The following is a 23207-nucleotide window of genomic DNA, read 5'->3' as shown; positions in this document are numbered from 1 at the left end:
CCATCAATATTTAGAAATTGGAATGTAACAAACTCCAACATAGAACTTTGTTTGAATGCTTTTGGCAAGTGTTTAATCAAAACAGACTTTCAACATCTATAGAAAATTCCAAGCAACTTTTTAATAGAGTGGGATTTTGAATTAAAAATGATTTACTCCAATGCTGACACTTTCTTTGCACTTTTTACATAATTAATTTTATCAGCGATCATTAAAATAAAACACAGATAATCTGCAAAATGCCAAATATCAGCCCTGATAATCAGCCAGGCCGATCATCTGTCTAAACCTACCAGACACAATGACAGTCAAATACACAAGAAAGAAAGAAAGTGGTAATTGAATGTTTTATTTTAAGTATTTAAAAACAAGCTGTAAAAAATAACATCTAAAAAAAAAAATCAGCATACAGTAACGGAACCTATTGGAACAACAACAAAAAAAAAAAAAGATACAGAAATTAAACAAGGGCAGTCAAGCACACAAACACATACATGCTGCACACAACCAACCTACATTCTGGAGGACAGTTTGTGCCTCATTACAGTCACACATTTTCCTGTTCAGTAGCATACACTGTATACAGACACACATGACCCCCTGAAGGAAAAATAATTACAATGAATAAAATTAAAAATAAGAAATCATGACAGCAGGGAGAATACACCTGCAACTTAACACTGGGAATGTTTAAAAAAAGAAGTTAAAAAAGTACCAAGAACAAGAAGAGAGGGGAAAAAACTGAAATAAAGGACCAAAAAAATGTTGCTTTTTTTCTTACAAACATAATTTCTGAATATATTCAAAATACTGCTAGACTGTTTTTTTTTTACCCTCAGGAAAATGACAGGGAAAAACTACGTAGTTGTGAGACAGTGTTGAAATGCTGTTGTGCTAGCTTGCAAACAGAGATATCTATTATTTCACATTTTTTTTAAAAATGTTACAAGGTGTGGGTGAGGTGAAGGGGCAAACTGAAAAGTAACCCAAGTAGTTATTTAGTGCTTTGTTCAATGCATGGGCAAAATGTGTTTTCCCTTTTTCATTTTGACTTTAAAAACAAACAAGACGGTTGGAATAGAAAATGTCTGGGTGGATGAGTAAGCCATGGTCTTGTCTTGTTAAAGCCAAAAAGGAAATCTCTTGATAGAAAAAAAACAAAACAAGTCCAGAGAGCCATCGCAACCTTCCCAACAGACCGAGCCGATTGTTTACTGGGCCTGAAATGAGACATCACAGAGAAATTTTATTAGTCTTTGCTTTGTTAAGAAATGTGAAAATTCTCTCATTAAGGCGTGTGTTAGGAGTGTAACAGTACACAAAGTCAGGGTTCAGTTCATACCACCATTTAGGAGTCATGATGTCACTGAATGTGCATTAACATGTTGGATGTGTTTCCATCCCATACTCTAAAAACAGTGAGGCAATGCTCACACACCATCTTTGTTTCTGCACAAATCTCTCTCTGTTGCTGTTGTAGCTGACCGGGAAACCGCAAGCAGTTTTTCCATCTCCAGCTTTCATTTGCGCTCACCACAGTGCGACTGACTCCAATCTGCTTGTTGTGCTAATTTCAGCATATGTTGCTGACGGCATACAGATAAAAATTTCTGGGCGAAACTTGCCCTTGTGAACTTTGGTTTCCAGATTACGTGTACAATATACTTGCAGTGTATTCTACATAAGGCTTCATGCACCAGACTGTGACCCCTGTACCATGACAGTTAAATATAAATACACTAACAGGATTAAGGACCTTTTGAACACTGAATGCACGTCCAATTACTGAGCGCTGCTAATTGGCTATTTATTTTAAGTTTGTTGCTTGCGTGTGATAAAAAATAAAAATGGGTATGCAATTTTTTTTTTTTTTTTTGTTCTTCACAGTCGTCACAACTATTTTTAGCTATATAGCAACTATTTTTTACTGGATCTTGGCAGATACAAGGTCAATTTGGGAAGCTGGTCATGGATGTGCTACCTGTTGTCCCTGCTGTGGAGCAGCTGGTTGTCCAGGCTGCCCTGGCTGTCCATAGTAGGCGGCCTGCTGTCTGTAGTACTCAGCCCAGGCTGCACTGTAGTCCTGCTGGCCTCCAGCTGCAGCTCCTCCTGCTGCTGCTGCTGCTGCTGCTGCTGCGGGGGCAGCTACTGCTGTGCCTGGAGCAGCTGCTGCCCCTCCAGCTGGCTGGGCTGAAAAAACACAAGACACACACTTTGAACCAGATGCATACAGTTATGTACTCATTTCATGTCACAGTATACAGGGTTCCTACACATTTTCATGGACAACATTTCAAAACTTTTCCATTAATCTTCAAGGACCCATGAAATATTTTTTTTTGGGCCTCACTTGTCTGGAATTTATGAAACATATCAGATTCAAACAATATTTCAGCTAGCTAGCACACATGAAGGGTGAGAGGGGACACGAGGAGAAAATGAATTAACAAATGTGATGTTAAACGAAACGTCACGCATCGACGCAGATTACATCAGCAGCTACAGAAAATAAATTTGTCATTACCTTACACTAAAGGTTGTTTTCTTGTAACTTTTTGCTAAATTGTAACTTTTTTTTGATAATTTCTTCTAATTACCTTCACCACACTTTTTTAAAGAAATCAAGCCAAGTGGTTCAGGTCTCAAAAGTGTGAATAATTCAATGAATTTTCCAAAACTTTCAATGATCTTTACCTCGTCCATAACTTTCATGACTTTTCCAGGTTTTTACATGACTGTGAGAACCCTGGGTATATGACAGCACTATGATGATTATTTACTGACTGTAAAACAAATAGTACTGAAATTAATAAAAGCAATTCTCCCTAAAAGAACCTTGCAGTTTCAAGCTCACACTTACTCATTCCCATCTTCTTGTAGTACTCCTCCCATGCTTTCGTGTAGTCTGGCTGTCCTCCAGAGGCCTGTGGTGCTTGTCCCTGGTCCCCTGGTGCTGCTGCTGCAGGGGCTCCTGGAGCCTGGGCTCCCATGGCGCCCCCAGGCTGTTGGCCGTAGTACTGTGCATAGTACGCCGCCCATGCTGCGTTCGGATCTGCCGCTGCCTTGCCTAACGAGGTGAGGGCAAAAAAAAAAATAAATAAATAAATAACAAAGAGGGTAAATTAAGTAATGAAATAAATGGATATACCTCAAACAATTCACAAAGTGCCTTACAATGTTTGAGGTAAGTACAGAAAGAGTAATTGGAGGAATGGAAGTGAGTGCACAAAATACAGTACTCACTGGGGTCATGTGGACCTGGAGCTTGCCACTGTTGGTAGGTATTCCCTCCCCAACCCTGAGGACAGTACTGAGGGCCACCAGGTGCAGCTCCACTGCAGAGGAGAACGGCACCATTTTTAATGCAATGCAAACTGCTAATTTATCAGTCTCCCCTGACAGAAACATGTCATGCAGTGTTTTTAGTGGGTTGTACTTACTGGGGAGCGCCACCAGGAGGCCCTGCATTATATGGGTTGGGATTGTAGGGACCCATAGGACCACCTGGGCCTCCTGGGCCAGGACCACTGCCCACTGGACACAATGGCGCCTGGAAAAAGGAGAAAATCATTCATTTTTTTTTGTTGTGTGACAGCTGCTTAAACTGTGTGTTCCTTCTCTGCTCTGTGAATCCCATGAACATACCTCAATCTTCTCCTCTATGAGCTGCTTTGCATGGTCGATCTGTTGTGGGGACCCGCGGATGATGAACATTTTAAAGTTAGGGTCACCGTTTGGTGGTGGCTGACGAGAGATCTCCACAAACGCGCCGGTCTGTTGGTTGATGGCCTTAACGTTCTCTCCTCCTCTGCCAATGACGAGCCCGCATTTGTGTGCAGGAATGGAGAAGGTCATCTCTCCTCCTGGAGGACCCCAGTTCCCCTGGCCTCTGCCTCGTCCACGCCCACCTGGTGGCATCCCTGAACCGGGACCTGAGTGACCCTGTGGAGGAAACATACATTTCATTCTTCACTGTTCCACAGCAAAGTCCCATCTCTGTGTTCTGTCATCAGCACAGAAATCAAGATCAACACTTTAAAGAATTTTAACACCTACCCCCTGTCCACCCTCTTCACGTGCACGGATGCTCTGTAGCAGGTCAGTGATGATTGATGCAGCATGCTGACACTGGTCTGGTGGACCCATAATATGTGCTATTTTATCAGGACCTGTACCATCATCTGTAAGGGATGACAAAAGGACAGGCAGGTTTACTGGTGGGGGCTTGTGCAGGGACTGAAAACAAAAAGGATCAACTATCATCGCTGAAAATGTTGGGATGGCAGCACAAATAAGCTAAGACCAAGAAAATACTAGAGCCCCATTCAGACCAAAGATTCCCGACGAAACAGGTTGAAACTAGCAAATACGTACAATGCATGGTCTGCAACTTTCTCAGAACCTCCCAGTTTACATGAATGCAACTAGACAAGAGGGTGCATCGTCTCCATAGCAACAACTCCTTGTGCTTCCGTTCTAATTTCCAGCTTTTCAGGGTTGTTTTGTAACTGGATATCATTTGTGGCTTCTCGAAATAACGCTGCGTTCCAGTCATCTCGGAAGTCGAGAAATTCCAACATATTCAGCAGTCTGACGTCACACAACAATGGTAGCATTCATGGAGGCCACGGAGACGCACACTGTAAATGGTAAGAAATCAACTAAAAGGCAACGTAAATTATATTTGAATGTATTAAATGAAATGATACATCCACTATCATACTTTATGCAAAGTTTTTCCTCTGTTTCGCTCATATGTGCAAGGAGGCGGCCCCGCTGTGGTGCAATTGTCCGTGGACTAGCCACAGAAAAAACAGTTTGTTACTGTCTGTCATGTTGTTTCTTTACATTTGGTGTTCTGCACCTGGAACATTTGGAATTTGGAAATTTCAAATCGGAAATTCTGACCTCCGACTTTGACTGGAAGGTAGCTTAAGAGTGAGGATAGCGATGGCAAGATACTTGCTACAGCTGAATGTCTAGTGGCGATGTAATGACAAAAACATTGCATCACACGGACTGTGATCATAATTAACACGCCACAGTGGTTAAAGTGACCAGTGCCGATTAATTTGTCAATGAGAAGCCTGTGTGTGTGAGATGTGCAACTACAGCAAACACCAGCAGTAACCCACCATCTGACCCAGTGAGAGCAGAGACCAACAGAAGTTTCAAAACCATCAGGAATGTGAGTGAGACAGACTCGGAGCTGAGTGCCACAGCAAGCAAACACGCCATCTGCTGACAGATTTGTTACCGTCTTAGCCAGCAGACTTTGCTGCAAGCTGATTGGCTGTTGAATCAGGCGACGTGCCTCACAGTCTTAAACCAGCTACTCGCGACTTGACAAGCTGATTTGCAGGTGACACCATCAGCCGGCTTGAATCGATCTGAGATTAGCCACTTCACACTGCTGCAAATTTTCTCTGCAACGTTTTAAAACCATTTCTTTTCGTTGCAAATCTTTATCTGAACTGGGCTCATAAGTGGCCTTTGCCTGCCAACAAACGAACTGAAGCTTTAGCATCTTTAGCAGATTTGATCTTTACTAAAAAAGAAAGGCTTAGCTTTAAACTTTCCTTTTTTTAAAAAAAAACTTTAAAGCAGTATATTTATTATTTTATGTTATTTTCATTTAATAGTCGAGATATATTTTTCCTGCCCTCGCATAATCACTACTTGGAGGGCCAAGGGGAAGACACAGAGTTGTTTTGTTTGACATGTAATGACATATGGTGCACTGTAATCTTTCAGAAAATGTTTGGAGAGCTCACCTGGTTTAAACTGTATCTTCACTCCAGCGTCGCTCTGGATCTTCTTGATCATCTCCCCACTTCGGCCAATAACAACTCCCACAGAGTGACGGGGCACAGCTATCTGTAGAGTTACACATAAAATTGTGATAACTGTTTAAAAAGGCTCAGTCTCACCCAACATGCATCATGCATTCACACATTATTATTCCACAGTCATTAAAATTGGGAAAATGGACTTAAAATACAGGCGGCACAGCTTTGCCCAGTTGCTATAATAAACAACACATTACTTACATCAATGCCACCACCACCTCCTCCTCCCATCCTCGATCCGTATTCGTTCCTGTCTCCAAAACCTGCATGATCCCTTTCTCGAAGAATCTCATTAACCATCTCCTTTGCTTGCTAAAAAAAGCAACAAAACACACAATGAGTTGACACTTGGGCCATAAAACATCTCCCACCTCACCAAGACTACCTTGACTGCGCTAAGAGCATACCTGCACTTTGTAGGGGTCTCCGATGATGCGTAGGGGTTTATCTATGTTGGGTGGCTGGGATCCATCTTGAATAAGAATCATTTTAACTCCAGCCCGTTCCTAAATTTTGCAGGAGAGAAATGTTACACTGATCACACATTACAGATTCACTTTATCCAAATATAAGCATGCTATGCTCTTTACTGGGGTCACCACTTTTAACACAGAGCTTTTCCCCCTTTCTCTACATCATTTGTACAGCAGAAACCCCCTGAATCAAGTGATCACAGAGTTATATGAGGGTAGCCGGTGCTTCTCACCTGTAGCTGTTTGATGGTCTCTCCTCCTTTACCTATGATAAGGCCAGCCTTGCCTGCAGGGATGATCATCTCCTGCATGGAACCACCTGACTGCCCATTGGTCGTCTCATGACCCCTTGACACTATGTCATCTATGAGTGCCTTGGCTCTCCTAGAGGTAATTCAAGAGAAAGAAGGAAGTTGAAACGACTGAGGAACACAAGACTAACGTGGCACAAAAGCAATTTTGTTTATGGGTCACACTTTTCTCTTGTTTGGATTTTTGGGGTAATTTTCGATGGGTCCAGTCATATACTCAATACTTCCCAAACACATGCATTGTTTAATTGAAAAATCTTAGCATTGGAGTCTGACTTTGAAGAGACCACAGAAAGGTTTCACTTTCAGATCAGTTTTAAATTGTGAAATATTCGCTAAATGAATGTGTGAGCAAACAACTGGATAAGTGAGACAAGTTGCCGCATGAGTTGTGTGAGGTTGCAAACAGACGTTTCAAAATAGTTTTGCTGTTGTTGAACGTGGTCCCCGATCAATATGAATATGAAGGCAAGCAAGAATGTTGTCTTCATGAATTAAAAGGTAACACAGTATAACTAATTGATACATAAATGATTGTTTTGTGGGTGAGAAATTCGTTTAATACATTACATTAAATGTGATTAAGCCAGCCATCACTCTCTGGTGAAGTCTAATATGATTATGTCTTCACTTTTAGGCAGAGCTCCTTTTTCCATAGGAACCAGACTTTGTTTTCAGAGTTGATGATAGTAGCTGCATCAAAAAAAAAAAAAAAAAAGAAAAAGAACTATATTGTTTTAAATGGGAAAACCAACTTACTGTATGGCATCTGGTGACCCTGTCAGAGAAACACTTCTGTCTGGAAGACCAGCACTGTCTGTGAACAGATATGAAAATATCTATCAATTCAAGCGCGGCAAAAAAAAACATTATACATTGTTGTTTTCTGGGCGTAGCACATGTCTCACCGTGCGCAATCTGGACTTTGCAGCCAGAATCCTGCTGTATTTTGTTGATCTGTTCACCCCCTCGGCCAATGACTAGAAACAACAGCAAACACAATTAGATTGAACATGTGCAGCACAGCCATCATGTCTATGGTTTAGGAAACATTTACGCATGTACTTACTCAGACCGACCATGCCATCAGGCACTCTGAATTCTTCTGTCATTGTGGAGGGCCTGACACTGCACACAAGTTAAAAGAAAACAACATTATATAAAGGAAGTCATAACCACAAATGCTAAAATTGTTCATGTACAAGAAACCAAAAATATACCTTTGTTGGGACAGGGCAGCCAGCTGAGCTCCAATAGCTGTGAGAGAAGGAAAATGTTGTGAGTGGTTGGAAACTGAACCGAGCGAGTATTTGCAATAGGATCAATGAGTTATTTAACGTACACAATGCAGAATCAATTTCACTCTGTGATGCTACCTTCTTGGCATCGGGTTCATCTGAAAGCAAAAGAAAAAAATGAGTGTACAATGTGGACTAACAAATGCAGACAAAGTGCCCATTTTTGCCGATTTTTCACCTGCTTCTTCCAGGGACCTTTTCTGTGCTGTGAATGGATAGTTCTCAGCTCCGCCGTTGTTGCTTACAGAGGGAACACCGTCTCCACCGATTTTAGCTGCAATCTAGAAAGACATACATCGGATGAAGTGTCTGCAATACACCCTAAAATAGCAATGGAGAACTCTCAGGAAGTTTTCACATAAAGAAAGATCATCTGATTTAAAGTGGCGCTTGGCAGACACATGAAGATCAGTTTACTCACAAGGAGCACTACACTGATGTCATCTTTGCCTGAAGACTGCAAATTTAGAAACAGACAGCCTTATTGGGGGTGTGGAGTTTGAAAGACCTGCATTTACCAGACAGGGGGGGTCTTAAGAAAAATGTAGGCTCTAGTATTTTTGGGGGCTTGACTCATACTACGGACAACGGGGCCCTCACACACCAAGCCATCAGTCAATGTCAGATCATTGGTGAGGGTATGTCGACCTTGTTTTGGGGGTTTATCTTGCACTGTTGACACTCAACCCTCATCTTTTTTGGTCAATTCGGCATGTTAAAACCACATTGGACTCAAGACTTGTCTTGAAGCGAAATCCTTCTGACTTTGCTAAAACAAAACGAGAAGTTAAAGCGCGGAAAGCAAACAAACTTGTTATTATTAGGCAAGATTTTTTGGCCATTGAGCAAAATCTTTAATTGTTTGCAATATTGTTCGCTCCCGCAATCCCGCTGATAATGTACTTATAGGCTAACCAGCACCTTGAATCCATCCTGTCAGTATTCCAGTTTCCCTTGCAGACTACCACAGCCTGCTGGTATGGAGAGTTATATCCTCTCACACAGCCAGGTGCAGAACATACCTGTTAGCTGCTCGTTGGCTGTACTCTTTGCAGTGTGTTCATTGCAACTTTTTAGCTTTTTAGCAGCAGTCGCCACCAGTTCTTCAATATCAGTATGGTGGTTCTGGGCCTGATAAGTCAGGACATCTGTGTCTCTCCTGCATTCATTTTGACCTTTATTTTTTAATCTGTGCCCCACTTCCTGGAAGTACAATATTAAATTGCCAGAGGACAACTTTAATATTTCTACATTAGTAAAAACATGGGGACTAAAATGAGATATAACCATAACAGTATCTTCATGTCACCATAATCAGCAAAATGCCAAATCTGCCCCAATAATCGTCCAGGCCGATAATCTGTTGACCCCTATTAGAGACATTATAAATTATTAGACTATTTTGACAATGTATTACCAGTATTTAGCATGATGAATTAAAAATGCCAAAATGCCAAACATTCTCTAGTTCCAGCTTCTCAAAATTGTTTTGTTTTTCGGTATTTTTTGAAAGTTTTTCTGTCTTATATGCCCTTTAAGTGCATATATTTGGGTTTGTGGGTGTTCCTCGACTAATCAAATAAAAAAAAAACCCTGTATATTAATAATTAATCATAATGCAAACAATCATTAGTTGCATAGCTAACCTTGATAATCACAACGACCCGTAATGTAGCTCCACTCTCTTGCCCCTGACCGCAAAATAACTGAGTACTGAAATTTCAGGCACTAAATAGCCCAAAGCAGCCCTTTGTCCATTTAATGCTAGTTATCATTTTAACATACCAAGTGAGTCCGTTTCTTACTTACACAATAATCACAGTGTCATAGCAATGTTGTTAATTGTTCCATTTTTCTAAAATGGCGTTTTACACATGGAGGAGAGTGAAACTTCATGATCAGCTTACCGTTAACTGTAGTAACTAACCGGGCTAACTTAGCTCAAGTAGCTAACGTTGCTCCATTTAACTTAACGTCAACTCAAGGTCCTCGACGGCGACGAGTCGTTACATTTAGCCATTATTTAAAAATTTAAACACAAAACGGTGACCTACGTTTCTCCCGCTGTTCAGTTCACCCCGCAAACATTTCATGTGACCACACAGCCTGGCGAGGCTGAGACAAATGAATGGCACTGCTAACAGCTAGCTCGCTGCTAGTTACCTAAAGCTAACGTCACGGGTAATTAAGCTAGCCGCGGTGTCCCAACAGCTAACTAGCTCACCGGCTGTCTTTTCTTGTAGCCGGGCACTCGATTACCTGTCTGGCTCGTTGAACTGCATCAGCAAAGGCGTCTTTTTTCATCCCAGCGCCGACTCCGTTAGTCGGCAGACCGCCGTAATCGGACATGCTGCTCACAAGGGGCAAATAGACACAGTGGGGGCAGGCTGGGTAGTTATGGCCGGGTCGAGCTGCGCAGAAGCGGGAAGGCTAAACAGGAGCGTGCGGGGACACCAATGTGCGTGAGACTGCCTACCAGCCCACCACGCCGGCAAACTTCCCTGCTTAAAATAGCCAATCAAAGAATCTGCAACCAGCTCGTCTTCTTCTTCTCTCTCTTCATTGTTTTGGGTGTTGACGTCCAACGTTGTACAGCAAAAATACCACCACCTCCTGGACTGGAAGAGGAGTGTGGTTCAGACACTGAAAGCTTAACGTTTAGGGACTGTTCTTTATTTCAGGTTCAGGTTTAGGTTACTTTTTTTGTACCCGTAAGTGATGAGAAGATTCAAAGATAAAACAGTTCCCCAGTTTTAATCAAAAATGTTAAATATGTAACAAACACCAATAAAAACACCAAACTACAAACCAAAGCTTAACTAAAAAATAATCTGAAAACTATGAATAGATAAATCATAAATATAAGGCTCCAAACAAATTAATTACAGTTCTGCACTTAACATCCTCAGCACATTATCCATATTAGGATTTAAATATTCACATATTAGTGCTAAATTTCTATTACTGTATTTCTTACATTACGATTTTTACATGACATACTCAGCATATTATAAATACTTTCTTTTAAATATTTACAAACTGTGTTAATTGTTTACTCTTACTATTTTTCCATGTTCTGTTTTTATATACTTGTGCTGGTACTTATTTCTACCTGCAATAATTCTCTACGATGGCATCAGAGCGACTGTAACGAACCACAGTTTTCCCCTTGGGATCAATAAAGTATTTCTGATTCTGATTTACTTAAGTTCCAATTTGAGGTACTTGTGTTTACTTGCGTATTTTCTTTTCAAGCTAATTTATACTTCTACCCCACTTCATTTCAAATGCAAATATTGTACTTTTTACTTCACTACATTCTTCTGAATGATTTAGTTACTTTACAAATAAACATTTCTGTATAAAAAAAACATGATTTTATAAAATATGTTTCGTTATAAATGGAATTACCAAAAAGTACTCCTTAAATGATTAATTGATTAATCAGTTAGCTGATTGACAGATAATTAATTGCCAACTATTTTCTGAAAATATTTTAGTCTTTTTCTATTTATTTATTTATCTATATAATAATTTTGAGTTTTACCAATGTTTTTTTTATCATGTTTTTTTTTTCCTCCAACAGAATTTGGATTTGGCCATAACTAAACTGGAAACTCCTTGTGGATCCTCAGAGGCTAGCAGCATTTGTGCAGTAATACCTTCTTTTGTCATATCTCTATTTCTTGACATTTTTCAGCTTTATTGCCCAGTTTAAAACATCTGTTGGAAAAGTAATCAAGAAATAATCAACTGTAATAAAATGTATTACTTTGATGAAGTCATTAAAACTATTTGCAAATGGTTGCAGAAACATTCGTTTTACATTTATTGGCATCTGAGTTTAGAGCATGCAGCCACACAAGGATTTTACTGAGGTAATACAGGACAAGTACAGTAGATCTACATTTGCAGTCATGGTGTACTGATAATTATACTGACAATTCTAATTTGATAAGTACTGCAGTGAATTTCATCTCAAAACGGGCGAACACTGACTTGCTGAAAGTGAGGAGACGTCAGGTAACATCATAGTCATAACTTTTAATATTACTTATAAACACACTGTACAACTTTAATAGTTGAAAAATAAACAAACAGAATGCAGAGAAATGCTCTGCAAATGGAAATGGTCCATTCCAAGATTAAATAGGGATTACATTTCACCATTCAAAATCCGTTCTCTGTAACTCCACCGGTCTGCAGCAACTTCAGGTTCCTCTCATTTACAAAACAGAAGATTGGATTGGCCCTCCTGTCAATCCTGTATCTTCTCTAAATACCACCTAAGAGAAAAAAATAATGCTGCAGGAATGTAATATTGCTTCAATGTTTGGTTGCACCTTTAATCATATCGTTGTCCGTCAAGTTCATGCAAGTTTGCAGCAGTAGCAGCACGCCAGTGGATTAGCTTTCACACAACTGCTGGCATGCACTGCAATGCAATAAATCACACATGAAACTCATCACAGCAGCTGCCCGATCATGTGAGGTCCTTCGAGTAAGAGGCTTTCACAACAGATTGTGTATAACGATGATCTGTTGGTTTTCCCTTTTCCGTCCATGGCTTACTTTCCACCTTGAAAACTCAAGAGTTGTGATGACACAACCATGTATTCATCCACAGTCAAGGCCCGTTTCCTCATGCACTGACAACTGATCTGCACGTGCTTGTAGTCAAAAGCCAGCCCAAACCATCACACCTGTTTTCTACCCTTTCCCTTTCCCACCCCTCCTACCCTCAATTTCCACTCCCAGGCATATTCTCGTGTATTCGTAGACAACGTAGGACACGCTGACGGCAGGGATGACTTTCAGCAGGTTGGGGGAAATCCCTCGATAAAGTCCGGCCACACCCTCTTGGGTCACAATGTTGTGAAGTAAAGCCAGCATGGAAGGTTTAGGGGCTCCTTTCACTGAGGCTGAAAGGAGAGAGAAAGATTAGCCCAAACTACAAATTCTGGTCTCTCACACGTGACTCTGCAAAGTTGTGGTATTTGGTGCTAATGCACAAAAGTCTTCACTTGATTCTCTTTCTAATGGCAAGTGTGTGTAACTAAGTTAAGGGCGCATCCTGGTGGTTTAGCCATAAAACAAGGAATATCTCTCGTCTGCCTGTATGTGGGTAGCCTATGCATGTATTTTCTGAACGTATGTATGTGCGTCCTTTGCATATCTCACAATCTGTTCATCTGATCTACTTCAACCCTGGTGGATGTTTTTCTGGGAACCCAAGGACGTGCCCTGTCAAATTTGGTGTGATTTAGACATGCAAAACATTCAGTGTTATTAAACTTTGCACAAGCAAGCAGCCTCTGTGCATCAGTGGGGTCAGGACATCAGGGCTCTGCAGACTGTGAGTCGAGTATGTCATTAGCTGCAGCTCATTGACTGCAGTTCAGATGTTGGATAAACATCTGAAATCATCTTCACTGCCCTGGAGATGAGGAGCACAAGCAGACAGTCCACAGGATCAACACCACTCTGCCATGGCAACTAAGAATGTGTGGGTCTTCCATTTTTCTTTTTTAAATGGTACTGGTATGGAGAATAATATCCTCTCACGCAGGCACAAAATATACGTACTGGTTGGCTGTTGGCTATAGTCTTTGCGGTGTGTTAATGTGCAACTTTTTGGCAGAGATACAGGCAACTTGAGGAGATGCAACACTCGGCTTTCGTTGCTGCTAGTTCTCTGATGTCGGTTTTGGTGTGTCTGGGCTTTAAGTTTGAAATACTAACTTGTAACATTAATAACATTGCTACAAGCAAACTATGTCTGGTAATTAAATCTAAGCTCTACTTTATAACGGCGGTGGTTATATCAAAGCAACTGCTTAATACGCTGATTTAAAATGTCTCAGATAAGTGAATTTAACATGGATGTATAATGAGAACAGAATACAGTGAAAGTGGCTCAGTGGTGCCACCCTGAAAATGAATATAAACCACTGGCTAACAAGGAGGTACAAAGTCAATCTAGTAGCTCATAGTAAGCTTTGGAAATAGTCACCAGTAAGTTATGGTTTATACACAGTCTTTGTTAATTTGGCCAAATCACTGGTGACAATTTAACTAAATTGGTATCATTGTCTAAATTAATATGACCACACTTATCCTCACCTTGCGCCTGCATTCGAGTCCGGATCAGTGCCAGAGGATAACTTGCAAGCTGTCCACAGGTGCTAGAAACGGCCCCGCAGCCAACCAGCACCATGACCCCTGGGTCAGCTAAACCTGTGTTCCTGTTCAGCCAGGAAAACTTCAGAGTCTGCGTAATAGAGGGAGTGAGAAGAAGGTAAACACAGAGGGGATGCACTGTGACAGCGGTGTGCTTTTATGTCTCTCTAACCTCATAAACAGCCAGATCGATGCCGGCATAAGGGACAATACTCAGCAGGTTGGGTACATAGCCCTTGTAAAAGGCTGTGACACCTTCTCTCTGTAGGATCTGTTTGGCACAGTCTGCTATTCCTGAGTATTGGCCTGTTTTTCTTAGTGTAAGACGGGTCTTCAGCACCTGTGGGGAAAAGAGAAGAGATGGAAAAGTAACAAAAAGAAGGAGGAACAGACAGAGAAAACACATTAATCGTTTTTCAACATGCACCAAGAAAAGTGTGTTTTCTTGAAGTTATATGAACATTTATATGTGTATTACCCTGATATTACCTCCATTGGGTAGATGGCTGTCTGAGCTGTAGCTCCAGCCAAAGAGCCGGCAAGAAACCTCTCATGAAGCCTCAAATTTCTAGTTTGATCTCTGCTACGCATCACATTCTTGATCTATGAGTTACAGAGCAAAGGAAAGAATAAACACAATTTAAGAGAGTTGCAAACATAGATTTATGATAATGCAGAATTGATGGAAAATAGATGGGATGATGCTTAGAGACATTGTAAGACATTTTGGGATATGCGCTTCTTTGTTTGTTGAGAGTTAGATGAGAAGATCGATACCACTATATTCTGTACGATATTGCTACAGCCAGTTAGCTTAGCTTAGCAGAAATACTGAAGACAAATTGGCTTTGCCCAAACAAAATCCACCTACCAACACCTCTGAAGCTCGCTAATTAGCATGTAATATTTAGTTTGTTCAGTTTGTATAACGTGACAAACAACATCAGTTTGTAGTTTAACAGGGGGTTTTGTGTCAGACTATTTCTTGACCGGGAGCAGTGACGCCCAGGAGTCTCATTGTCACAGTGAGGTTGCCAGTCCATCAGTGGAAATTACAGGCAAAAAAATTAAGGTTAGGGTTAAGCTGCATTCCAGACAACTTAGAAGTCGATATTCTGACCTCCTACTAAAAAAGTACAATGGACCGCACTCAAAGTCGGAGTTCCTACTTGAGAACTCGGGCAAATCCATGTACCCTGACTTCAGCTGTCTGACGTAAAACAACGATGGCAGCATCCATGGAGGCCGCGAAGATGCACATTGTAAATGGTAAGAAATAAGCTAAAAGGCAACGTGAAGCATATTTGCATGTATTAAATGACAATAACAGATATAATATCATACAATATAACCTGTTCTGCATGTAAATTGATGTCAAAATATATCGCCAGTGTTATTAGGTAGCTGTTTACGGTAAACAACCTCTGAACCCAATCTTCTCTGTACAAAAGTTAATCTGGAAAAGTGAAGGTGAAAGGGTAAAAATGCCAAATTTTATGCACCTGGCATGCTTGGAACCAGAGGTTTTTTGCCAGACCGATAGCAAATGGGTCCCGTGATTGGGTCCAAGTTTTAGCAAAAAAGCAAATGAGCGAATTTCCCCTGTTGAACTATTAATTTAAAACGTAACTGGGCAACTGGGCAAATGACTGGTAAGATAGTTGAGATAAAAAATAACAACCTCTAAAACATTGGAAGGAGAATAAGAAATCATTATCAATGCCTTGAAGATAGGAGGAAGTAGGAGAAGAAGAGAATAGGTAAGAGGGAGATCAAAGATGAAAAACAATAATAAGGGAAAGTCTCTCCACCTGTTCATAAGCTGTGAACTTTATCGCAGTTTCCGGGGCGATTTTAAGCACATTCATTCCATTGCCTCTCCAGAGCGACCGCAGTCCGCCTTCTTTCACCATGTACTGAAAACCGCTCAGCACATTCCCTTTAAAATCAGAGAAACCATGAACCTGGCAGAACAGAGTCAGAGAGGAACTCTTTATAGAGCAGTAATGGTGATGTGATGCAGCCTGTTACAAGAGACGAGATCATACTGTAACTGTCCCTGACAGACCTGTCGGAAGACTTTGAGGCGGTCTAACGGGGCAGTCCCAGTCCGAGCTACAGATCCAGCCATGGCTCCAGCCATCAGCTGCCGCCACACGTAGCCTGACTTCTTCTCCTCCTCAGAAAATTCATCTGGGACTGTCAGCTGCTCACCTATATCCAACATCTACTGAACCCGTGTTGGAGAAAGAAAGAAATAAATAAATAAATAAAGAAAGAAAGACAACATGTGTCTGTCAGTCAAAGGTGAACACTTCACACATATTAAACTCAAGAGGCCAAATTCCTCTCAAAATCCTGTTTTTATTTGTTTGATACTATGTAATCAATGCTATTGTTTATTGATGAATTTAGTTTTCCACAGTTTACTACAGACAAAGAGAAGTATTGCAAAGATGTGTTTGTTTGGCAAGCATTGCTTCTCAGATGCTTTGAGCAACTGATGCTTTGCGCCAACCAAGCAAGGACAAACGTTAGCATGACAACATGCACCCCATGTTGTTAGTTGGAGACAGACACTGCTGTTCTTGTTCAAGGTGGGTATGGCCTCACCACTGAGCGTTTCCAGTAGCGCGCTACATCCTCCATATCATTGAGAGGTCTAAACAGGAAGTACTCTCGCCACTCAGTCCAGTCAATGGTCATGGTGCCGTCTTTATCCATTCTGTGTGACAAACACATAAATAAGTAATCACATTCATACAGCAGAATCGTTAAGGTACCCACTAAGTTAGAGAGTATATGGGATCAGTGATTTAGAACGCTGTAAGAGAAAACTCTTCTTGGTTTACAACAATTTCACCGATCAGAGAAACTGAGTGCACTAAACTTTTTTTCAATACACTGAAGTAGGAAATGCAGCGCCTTCTCAAAATAACAGGACACATATTGAATCTATAAAAAATCAGTTGATCAAGCATGTACCTTAAAATCATAGGTGCAGGAAAGTTGAGAAATCTTGATGTCCACTTTGGAAAATTTGCATGCAGCTTTAGAAAACAATAAGTATGTAGCTCAGCGGTCATATTAGGATGCAAAGCTATCTAAGCTCACTGAATCTCAAAATCTTTGAATGACAGAGCTGCTAAACTACAACCAGAAATTACTTAGTGGCAATTGTTGTCTTCAAATGGGTTAATTCATAAAACAGGACAGTGATTAAATAGCACTTTGGTTGCTGGTGTGGCCTTGCAACGTGGTAAAGTTTGCAATATGCTGTTGAAATTTGGAATTTCATCTTGAGCCAGTTCTTAAGAATTTGACTGATGGTATAAACTGATTTCTGACCTACTGTGTGAGCCAGGTAAATGAAAAGCAGTCCATTATATTGCAAACCAGGAAGATATGAATCTTTTCGTGTCACCGAAACCTATAACAAAATACAAAACTATCAGTCTCAGTGTTTCTAACTTCTTTCTAAGTGCCCAGGTATAAATATAGCCTATACAAGGGTAAGGCACATTCATTTTCAGAGAGATTGGAGAGCCAAGACAGGCTTGTGGATGTTGTGGCTTTAGATCCTAATGTGATATAATGTCAGATGCCATCTACTGTTAACAGACCTTTGCAAAATCTTGGTGGCATCCTCAAGACTAACGTCCACACCAATGGTGCGTAAAGAGTGCTGGATCTCTGCTGCATCAATCTGACCTGTAAATATCCACCACCCACACAGTCAGAGAGAGGGAGAAATGAGAGCATGATAAAATGTTTAAATAAGCTCAGTAAGAGCATTTTGAAGCAATAATGCCATCAATAAGTATTTCAGCTGTGTACTGTTGGCTGCTACAGACCGTCATTGTTCCTGTCCAGTCTTCTAAACATGAGTTTGAGCTGTTTTTCATGGGTGCGAAGAAACTGCATGAACTCTTCAAAGTCCAGCACTCCATCCTTGTTGGTGTCGCCGGCCTCCACGATCTGAAAATACAGACAGCCAGTGAAAAAAAGTCCGGGCATTTGGTAGGAATTTGGACCGGAGCTGAAAAAATAACAGTAGCAAACTTGAATGTGCCTGCATTGCAATGGTCAGAGAACTGCTTGGCTCTACTGGGACAAAAAATAGATGTAAGTCTATCCAAACCAGGATCTTCAGTATCATGTTGTTGGATTATTGTAAAGGCACTCTATTTAATACTTCTATACAACAGCATACATTTGTCTACTCTATCAGTGCAACTACAACAGAGGTAACCCAGAAATAATACAGTATACCAGGAGATGAAGATTACACTCCACCTTTATAGTTTTAAATACTCCTCTACCAAATAACGCTACAGCAAGTTGTGTCAAGGAATGCCCTACATTTCAAAAAATATATTTAAAAAAATATGTTTGTGAAAATTTAGTTAGTCTGTCTGATGACCTATGAATACCACACATTCAAATTTTATAAAAATATACAATAATAGTTACAACACTCATCAACCACGCAGCTGGCAGCTCCACATTTTGGCAGATGTTTATAAGAATGTAATTGAAGGTCTTGCTAATTAAATACAGTGTAAACATTTAAAGGTATTCATTTTATATGAGCAGAACCTCATTTATCATTCTTAAAAAGTTAAATTTTCACCTACGATCCAGATCCATTGTCAAAAAGTACTGGAAAAAAGGGTCCAGACAAATATAACGTAGTCTCCAACATAGTCTAAATCAGTTGTTTCCTAACTGTCTTGGCTTATGACCCCTCAAAGCAAAGCTATGTGTATTTGTGACTCCTCATCACCAGCTGCATAAGTCTACTGTTTGTGGTCTGTTAAACCAGAAAGCAAACTCCTCTTGTACTGTTTGAATAATTGTTGTAATCTCAAAATTGTTAAATTGTCTTTGACAGAAAAATAATTTAATCAAGTAATTCTTTGAAGCACCAATATATTTTTCTACCACTCAAAGTAAATTTGGGTTAGTACAGGAGGCATGTAAATTGCTCCAAAGAAATATTGACACAATATATAATATATATATATATATATATATATATATATATATATATATATATATATATATGGTACCGAAGATAAAGTTGACATTGATCCACATCTGAAAAGAGACCAAGTGTTGGACCAAGAGAAAGGTTATGGTTCTCATCTTACAAAGTCCTGCAACTTGTACTAAAATAGACAGCGTGCTGGCCTTTACATGTGCACATACAGACAGACACACCACACACACACACCCTTACCCTAACCAAAATCTTTACATCTTAAATCTTATATGTACTTTGAGGAGATTTACATTTTGTCCCAAAAATGGAAGTGAAGTGAATCCCCACAATGTCTTTGTGTACACAAGAGTAATATATACTCTCTTTCTCACACACACACGCACACACGCGCACACACACACACACACACACACACACACACACACACACACACGCGCGCGCGCGCGCACACACGCGCGCGCACACGCACGCACGCACGCACGCACGCATGCACAGAAGAGAGAGATTAAGAGGCAGAACAAGAGACAGTGATGGCGACCCACATACTTTTAGCCAAAACGGGCAATCAAAGAAAGACTAGCAGGAGAGACACAGACTGTGTGTTTTCACAATAAAGGAGTGCTGTTGATGCTCTTGGCTTCTGCTGTTGCAAAAAGCAGCAAGAGCAAACTGGAAGGATCAAGGACCATAAAAAATGGGAAGGATCTTGTCTCACAGGCCTTTAATGGATGTTTAATGTGGAAAGCATTGATCAATGGGTCCGCTCATTTACTATTAGAGAAATAAATCCTTGTTAACACCTCTCTCTCTCTCTCTCTCTCTCAAACACACACACGCACACACACACACTCACACTCACACAAAGAGACAGACATACAGTATATATAGCAGGTCGAACCATATGATTGTTAAAAAATAAATGTTCTGTATTGAAGAGGTTTTTTTAAGTAAAGGTATGTAAGTATAATCACAAAAATGTAGAAAAGAAAAGAAAATTATAAATAAAATATATTCTAGAAGTTGCAACAGTGGAAGCTTTTTGCATGAAAAATGAACGATTATCATAGAAGTTGCAGAATTATTTATAATAAACTGACTAATCCTTTCAGCTGCGCTTGTATTTTTTTTATGGGTATATTGCAGTTTTGGTGGTTTTGGTACACTTCAGATGGAAATATTATACTATTTAACTCCACTACATTTACTTGACAAATTTAGTTACTACTTACTTCACAAAAAAATGTAGTGGAGTAGAAAGTGCAATATTTCCACCTGAAGTGTAGTGGAGTAGAAGTAGAAAGTGGCATAAGATTAAAAAAAACAAGTAAAACTACGGCAATTTTGGACTTAAGTAAGGTACATGAGTGAATTTATTTAGCTACATTCCACAACAGGGTTAAACAAGGGCCCTGTCACCAGCGTAGCAACAAATGAATGCAAACACATCACCTCCAGTTGAGTTTTCAAGCAAAATAACAGGTGAGATACTCTATGGACCAGTTAGGAAACCACCTGTTTCGTATGGGCCACTGTCTGTGAGTGCATGTTGGTTAAAACAGTTTTAGTAGAGAACAAATGAGGGATAAGTGATTAACTGACTGATGGTGACATTGTGTAACATGATCAGCTCTATCTATCTCCACTGACCCGCAGTCTATAATCTCACCTGAGAGCACTGGGAAGTTATTTAAATGCCTGATATAAGCAGCTGTGTTTGTTTAATGGGACAAAATAATACCCACACCACACATACATGCCACAGCAGGGTATCCCAGCACGCAGACAGGTGTGTGATACTGGTGTCTTACCCTCTCCAGAGTGCCTTTGGAAAGCCCTCTGCCTGCCAGCCCTGTCCGCAGTTCGAGGATGTCGATGTGTCCATCTTTGTTGACGTCCAGTTGATCAAACAGCTCAGCCCAGCGCTTCTCCCTCTCCCGGTCCGCACCAGGGGGTTTTCTGTCCTGGCAGTGCGCCCCAGGGAACCAAGTCCATTGAGGTCTCATGACTGGTGCCAGTCAGAGAAAGCTGACGGGATAAAGGGGCATCAGATTAATCACCACAGCCTGACACAGAACATTTACTGAAGCTTTAATCTCTTAATCACTTTAAGTATAGAATAAATAATCTAAAACAAACTTGTCATGTACATTTAGTCAGTCCAGTGGTTCCCAACCTAGGGGTCTGGGACACAACAACGGGTCACAAGATGATTCTGAGGGGTCATTAAAAGAGAGCTCCACTTATGTGACATAAAATCCTTTAAACGGAAAGTTCACCCCATAATTAAAAGTAAGTTTTTTTTCCTTTTACCTATAGTGCTATTTATTAATCTAGATTGTTTTGGTGTGAGTTGCTTAGTGTCGGAGATATCAGCTGTAAAGATGTCGGCCTCTTCTCAAACTTAATGGACCTAGATGACAAAATTTGAAAAACTCAACAGCAATAAGCCAGAAATCATGACCCGGTTACTCAAGATAATCCACAGACCTTGTTGTTAGCATTTTCATGTAGGAACTATTTTCTTTCTACTAAACTACACCCGAATCACAGTAAGTGTGTATTAGCTGAGCTGTTACATTAACTAGTTCAGTGGTGCTAAGTGAGCTCGCAGTAGATGAGCGCTTCCTTCGGTGATATGGTTGTAACGTGTAGTTTGGGAGAAAGTAAATAGTTCCTACTTGAAACTGCTCACAATATGGTCTGTGGATTATGTTGAGTGACCGGGTCGTGATTTCTGAAAAGAGACATTGTTGAGTTTTTCAAATGTATTTTTTCGACACTTTAAGCACCACAACCCAAGCGCTTTCTAGTACCATTATATTGGAGAGAATCAGACATCTGTAAAGCTGATATCTCCACCACGCTGCAACTCACACCTTAACAATCAAGATTGAAAAATAGCACTGAAAGTAAAAGGAAAATACACACTTTTTGATTTTTGGCTGAACTGTCCCATTAACCTTCACTCACAATGTACTGTTTATTAAAATATATTAAAAATGCAGCAGAGGCAGAGATATTTTCTTTTTTTATTCCACACATTCTTCCTCCTTGTAAAAACCTATGAGCCTGAGCGTTCAGTTGGAGATTTAGCTGATGATGCTACAGATTGCTAGCCTGAAGCTTAAAGCTCAAAGCATTTGAGGATAATTACTGGTAATCTAATGTCCATTTAACTTTCTTTTTCAGACGTTTCTAAAGCATGCCTTTTCTGTGAATGATAATTCTTATTTTAGGGATCTTCAAATATAAGAAAGGTAACATTTTCACTCCCTGGTTGAACAGATCACAATCAGTACAGTACAATCAGACTTGTGTATCGGGTGATAAGGGGTCACAAGCACACATAGCTTTGCCTCAAGTGGTCATAAGCCATAGCGATGAGAAAACAACTGATACAGACTGTCAGAGACTACACTGTATTTGGCTGGGTTACACAGGATATATGGGCTATTGGTCTAGTGCTTTCATGTGATTTTTTCTTAGTGTCCAGGTCATAGGGGCAGCAGCAGGAAAACACAGACTATTTAAGTTACATCAACAAGCTCCAAAATGTCAGTTTGCATCACAGGTCTGGTTTGCATTATAATGTCTTTGTGTCCACCCTCTGGCAATACTTAAGATATGCAGCTATTGAACAGCACCGTTTTTCATTCCTAAAATGTCAAACTATCCAAATGTTTGTTTTTTTTTACAAGGTCTGAGGAATATCCCGAGTCGCAAAACACAGGCAGAGAGTGAAGCAATGCCTGATGTTGGGTGACATTATTAGTTATTACCGATACAGGCTGTAATAGTGAAATAAACCGTTTTAGCGCGCGCAGCTTTATCCACGGCTGCCTTCCAAATATTCATGAACGCGTTTAACGTGACCCTTATGGACGCTGTTATGGTGTAAAATAACCTTCAGTACGAGACCATTTTGTGACTCACTCTCTGTTTATCTCCGGACCGAGCCGCGGCCCATGGCAGGATGCAGCAGCAGGAACCAGCGCGTCCGCGGCGCAGTTTACTGGATCGGTGTCCGTCCTGGAGCTGGATTTGACACCAAACAAGCGGCTCCCTCAGGGTTCCGCAGGTCCCGGGGTGTT

At 40.5% G+C, this 23207-nt stretch overlaps 2 protein-coding genes across 4 annotated transcripts; both read right to left on the bottom strand.

Moving 5' to 3' along the window:
• Positions 1-762: 762 nt before the first annotated feature.
• LOC121942350 (KH-type splicing regulatory protein) lies at positions 763-10493 on the bottom strand. Of its 2 annotated transcripts, XM_042485532.1 has the most exons (18): positions 10191-10492; positions 8110-8212; positions 7976-8029; positions 7854-7890; positions 7703-7761; positions 7542-7613; positions 7393-7450; positions 6556-6706; positions 6257-6355; positions 6051-6161; positions 5775-5877; positions 4057-4181; positions 3646-3942; positions 3441-3550; positions 3244-3335; positions 2861-3067; positions 1982-2190; positions 763-1220 (listed from the first exon to the last, which is right to left on the bottom strand). In XM_042485532.1, the coding sequence occupies exons 1-18, from the start codon at positions 10278-10280 to the stop codon at positions 1212-1214; spliced, it is 1986 nt and encodes a 661-aa protein (XP_042341466.1). In that variant the 5' UTR covers positions 10281-10492; the 3' UTR covers positions 763-1211. The 2 variants fall into 2 exon arrangements, with proteins under 2 accessions (XP_042341466.1, XP_042341465.1); XM_042485531.1 differs by lacking the exon at positions 763-1220 and having other exon boundaries at positions 1967-2190; positions 10191-10493.
• A 1243-nt stretch (positions 10494-11736) lies between these two features.
• On the bottom strand, positions 11737-23135 carry slc25a23a (solute carrier family 25 member 23a). Of its 2 annotated transcripts, XM_042485099.1 has the most exons (12): positions 23050-23135; positions 20925-21141; positions 17966-18089; positions 17735-17822; positions 16725-16836; positions 16180-16338; positions 15923-16075; positions 14601-14714; positions 14284-14451; positions 14055-14202; positions 12671-12853; positions 11737-12217 (listed from the first exon to the last, which is right to left on the bottom strand). In XM_042485099.1, exons 2-12 carry the CDS (start codon positions 21117-21119, stop codon positions 12207-12209), a joined length of 1455 nt encoding a protein of 484 aa, XP_042341033.1. In that variant the 5' UTR covers positions 21120-21141; positions 23050-23135; the 3' UTR covers positions 11737-12206. The 2 variants fall into 2 exon arrangements, with proteins under 2 accessions (XP_042341033.1, XP_042341032.1); XM_042485098.1 differs by having other exon boundaries at positions 11737-12853.
• Between the last annotated feature and the right edge of the window lie 72 nt (positions 23136-23207).

This window comes from Plectropomus leopardus, chromosome 4, assembly GCF_008729295.1.
Source record: "Plectropomus leopardus isolate mb chromosome 4, YSFRI_Pleo_2.0, whole genome shotgun sequence".
NCBI lineage: Eukaryota > Metazoa > Chordata > Actinopteri > Perciformes > Serranidae > Plectropomus > Plectropomus leopardus.
The sequence above is the reverse complement of the archived record's forward strand: the minus strand, read 5'-3'. Positions and strand labels throughout refer to the sequence as shown.